The sequence below is a fragment of the Orycteropus afer genome, unplaced genomic scaffold (genome assembly GCF_000298275.1).
Source record: "Orycteropus afer afer isolate SDZICR_OR568_19922 unplaced genomic scaffold, OryAfe1.0 scaffold00122, whole genome shotgun sequence".
In the NCBI taxonomy this organism is placed as follows: Eukaryota; Metazoa; Chordata; class Mammalia; order Tubulidentata; family Orycteropodidae; genus Orycteropus; species Orycteropus afer.
Window position 1 is genome coordinate 7130309 of NW_006921709.1, and position 4733 is coordinate 7135041.

The window sequence follows — 4733 nt, forward strand, 5'->3', positions numbered from 1 at the left end:
GACACGGTGGCTGCGATGATGGGCTCAAGTATAGCAGGGATTGTGGGGCTGGCGCGGGATCGGGCAGTGTTTCGTTCTGCTGTGCATGGGCTCGCTATGAGTCAGAAACAACTCGACAGCACTTAACAACAACAACAACATGCCTGTGGAGCTCTGCTGGTGTAGTGCCTGAAGCATTATTTGACTGTTAACCAGAAGGTCAGAGGTTCAAACCCACCAGCCACTCCTTGGAAGGAAGACTGGACAGTCTACTTCCATAGAGATACCTCCTTGGAAACCTAAGGAAGGATCACTATTTTTTGGAACCAATTCGACAGCAGTGAGTTTTATTTTGGTTTATACCTGTGGCATTCTGGTGGCCTAATGCCTAAGGCTTTCAACTGTTAACCAGAAGGTTGGCTGTTCAAACCCACTAGCCACTCCACAGAAGGAAGACCGGGCAATCTACTTCTGTAAAGATTTACTGCTTTGGAAACCCAGTAGGGATCGCTATGAGTCAGAATTGACTTGATGGCAGTGGTTTTTTGTATCGTTCTGTTGCTATGAATCAGAGCCAACTCGATGGCACCTAACAACGACAATATACCTGTGGATACTGAGCCCCAGTGGCAGTGGTTAAGAACTCAGCTGCTATTCAAAAGGTCAGCAATTTAAATCTACCAGCCTCTCCATGGAGAAAGATGTGGCATTCTGCTCCTGTAAAGATTATGGCCTATTTCCAACTATGAGGCTATTCTACCTTGCGCTATAGGTTCGTTATGAGTTAGAATCAACTCTGTGGCAATGGGTAATAACCTGTAGATGTAATCCCCTTTGGGAATAGAGTATTCTTTGTTGTGTTAATACCATCTCAGCATAGAGTGTATTCTCAAACTAATCACTCCTGAGTTATAGGGAACAGCACAGACACAGAGACAGGCAAGCACAAATGGACAGCAACAAGATGCCACATGAGTATCGCTAAGGAACCAAGGAATGCCTGGGCTACAGAAGCTGAGGGAGACAAGGATCTTCCCCATGAGCCAATGCTCTGAATTTGGATTTCTAGCCTCCTGTGAGAAAATAAGGAGCTCTGGTAGTGAGTGGTTAAGGCATTCATCTGCTAACCAAAAGGTCAGCAGTTGGAACCCACCTGCTGCTCGCAGGAGAAAATGAGGTAGTCTGCTTCTGTAAAGGTTTGCAGCCCTGGAAACCCTATGGGGCAGTTCTACTCTGTCCTACAGGATTGCTATGAGTCAGAATTGACTCAAATGGCAGTGGGTTTTTGATGAGAAAATAAATGTCTGTCCTTAATGCCACTCATTTATGGTAAGAATAGGTAACTAAGACAGCATACTTTATTAATTTTCTTTCAATTCCTTCCAATTTAAAAAAAGCAAAAATTAACCTCGGCGTTTTTGGCTCCTCAAGGTAGGGTTTTACTCCCTGCACGATATTGATAGGTAGAATATTCATTAGGCCCATCCTCCTTCATTCATTCACTAAATATTTACTGAGCACTTACTATTTGCCAAACATTATTCTGGTAAAGCAGCCTTGGTGATGCAATGGTTAAGCACTTGGCTGCTAACCAAAAGGTCAGTGGTTTGAAATCTCTGAGCAGCTTCATGGGAGAAAAGATCTGGTAATCTGCTCCCATAAACATTACAGGGTAGGAAACTCTGGGGGGGATTCTACTCTGTCTTACAGGGTCACTATGAGTCAAAATCAACTCCACAGCACACAACAACAACATTCTGGGCAATAAAACAAACAGCAATGAGCAAAAAAGACAAGATACTCACGTGGAGCTTATGTTCTAGTAGAAGGCTTGAGACAGTAAATAAATAACAAGAGTATAGCAGACAAAGCAGGGTAAGGAATAAGGTGGGGAAGAGAGGAACAACTTTAGATGGGGTAGCCAAGGACAAATTCTTTGAGAAGTGTAATTTGAGGTGACCTTAATAACAAGAAACCAGTCATGTAAAGATATGGGGGGAAAGCATCCCAAGCAGAAGGAAAAACAGATGCAAAAGCCTTGAAGGAAAAAATAAAGAATAAAAATTAAGGCAGAAAGTGGTAGGAGATGAAGTCATTAAGGTACAGATGAGGAAGAACCCTGAGATCTATGGGAAGGAATTTGGATTTTGTTTAAAATTCAATAGAAGCCACCGGAGGGTTTTAAGCTGGGGATTTAGGGTTTCCACTCTGGCTGCCATGTGGAGAGCAGATTGTAGAGGAGAAAGTCTGGAAGCATGGAGATCTGTCCAAGGGGGAGAAAACAGGCTCCAAAGTAGGATTTTGCCTCTTATCTGGCCCTTGGAGAAAATTCCATCAGGTGATACAATCTCTGCCTGCTGTTACTTTGCACCCTGGAGTAGTAACCTTATAGGACAGAGTAGAACTGTCCCATAGGGTTTCCTAGGCTGTAATCTTTATGGAGCAGATAGCCAGGTCTTTTCTCTCCCAGATCCCCTCAATAGTTTCAAACTGCTGACCATTCAGTTAGTAGCCAAGCACTTAACAATTGTGCCATAGGGCTCCTTAATTTGTGTCTTAAAAAAACCCAAACTCACTGCCTTCGAGTTGATTTGACTCATTGTCGATCCCACTCATAGCGGCCCCTCCTTGGGTTTCCGAGGTGGTATCTCTACAGAAGTAGATTGCCCAATCTTCCTTCTGAGGAGTGCCTGGTGGGTTTGAATTGCCAGTGTTCTGGTTAGCAGTCAAATGCCTTAGGCACTACACCACCAGAGCTCCCAATTTGTGCCTAATATTGTGAGAATCCAATAGAATTTTGAAAGATTTTAAAAAGCAATGTCAGCAAGAATTTTAAGAAGGCAGTGTCAGTCCATAAACACAGAACATGTTTTCAAGTAACAACACATGCCATACTCACAGTTTCCAGAGTCACAGAGCTATTTTTTTCCAAGGATTTAAAATGTAATAAACAAGATGCTTTCAAGAAAACTTTGAGCAGACAATTTTTAGCTTTTATCACAAATTTGGCAATGTTTCTCCATTTTTAACATAAAAGGTTGTTTATTTAAAAAAAAAAAGTTTCAGTATATCCTTAAAATCAAATCTCTATTACTGAAGGATTTGGCAAAATTAGCACATTTCTTCTCCATTTGCCTTTTTATTCTGTCTTCTCCTTCTCTTCAGGAGTCATCATGTAATGCTACGTTGTATTTTACATTATTTTTAATTTACTCTTTTTTTTTTTTTTAACATGGGAGCTCTGATGGCATAGTGCCTAAGGTATTTGACTGCTAATCAGAAGGCTTGAGGTTCAAATCCACCAGCCACTCCTCAGAAGGAAGACTAGGCAATCTACTTCCATAGAGATACTGCCTCAGAAACCCAAGAAGGGGTTGCTATGAGTCACAGTTGACATGATGACGGTGAGATTTTGTGTTTTATTTTTTAACATAAAATCTGGTGAGTGGAACATATTATAAACAGAACAAGTAAGAGAGAAAGAAGGGCTGCTCAGGCACAGGGAGACAGCTCAAGGGGTAGGAGTGCATGGAGGGATTGTCACAGGGAAGTGGTACCTATCAGGAGGAAGTGGGAGAGGAGATGTTGCATTGTGCTAAACAGTGGTCAATGTCAAGAGACAAAGTGTATGTGATCTGCTGTATGGAAAGTGTATTTGCTCTGTAAATTTTCATCCAAATCACAATAAAAATAAAAATTAGAAAAAAATGTTATTTTTTAACATAAAATCTAGTGAGTGCGCTCTGGAGAGAACAATCATGGGAGAAAGAAGGGCTGCTTATGCCCAGGGAGACAACTCAGGGTGCAGGAGAGTATGGAGGGATGGACACTGGGAAGAAGTAACTATGGGGAGGGAATGGGAGGGGAGCTGTTGCATTGTGGTAAATTGTGGTCAATGACACGAGACAAAGTATATGTGAACTGCTGTATGAAAAGTGAATTTGCTCTGTAAATCTTCACCCAAATCAAAATAAAATTAAAAAAAAAAAAATCTAGTGAGTGGAACCCCTTTGATCAAATAATGAAATTAAGTCTCTTCCTTTCAGTTGGTGGTCCTTGTTTGATGAAGGTTTTCTCCCCAAGGCCCTATTGTGCAGTAGCCTCCCACACACAGGAACTGGTGAATGAGACCTTCAAGATAGCCTTAAGATGAGAGCTGAGTTAGTTCTAAGACTGAAGTTGGCATTAATTTGATCCTTCTTCCTCTACATGATTTGAGCCTGTCCATGGAGAGGCAGCAAAATAACTTAAGTCAGCTCTCAATTTGCCTGTTCTCCCTACTCTTTCCTTACCCTTAGCCCTTCCAAAAAGTTAAGTGATCCAGGAAGCAGGATGGTTTTTCTCACTAAAGCACTGACTTTTACTTGGTTTTCTCCTGCCTTTCACAAAGGTCATCCCCATCTTAAGGGAAATGGCAAGAAGGAGTACCCAGGACTTGGAGGAAATACTCACTAATTGACAATGTCTTGAATTTGAGACTGGTCCCATTGTTTCCCCCAGCAATGGTGCTGGCCATGACCAAAACATTGTAAGCAGTATTGCGTGTCAGGGGCTTCAGGTCATAATGCAGGATGCTGGAGTTGACTGTCTTGGCTAAAGAAAAAAATACAGAAGTCAAACACCACAGCCAAGACTGACTGAAAACTGTTTTAGTAGCACCAAAATAAGATCATCGAAACCTAGACTTCCAAGCCCAGACCTCTCATATGCCAACCCCTCCATCCATGTCCTGTTCAAAAGTAGCTTATCAAGAT

The 4733-nt window shown here is 41.9% G+C and overlaps 1 protein-coding gene across 1 annotated transcript in view; it reads right to left on the reverse strand.

The window, feature by feature from the left end:
* IL31RA (interleukin 31 receptor A) overlaps positions 1 to 4733 on the reverse strand; it is a 108119-nt gene that overhangs the window by 13784 nt on the left and 89602 nt on the right. The window contains exon 11 of the mRNA XM_007944179.1: positions 4432 to 4572. Coding sequence (XP_007942370.1) covers positions 4432 to 4572 — 141 coding nt within the window. The remainder of the gene's footprint in view (positions 1 to 4431; positions 4573 to 4733) is intronic.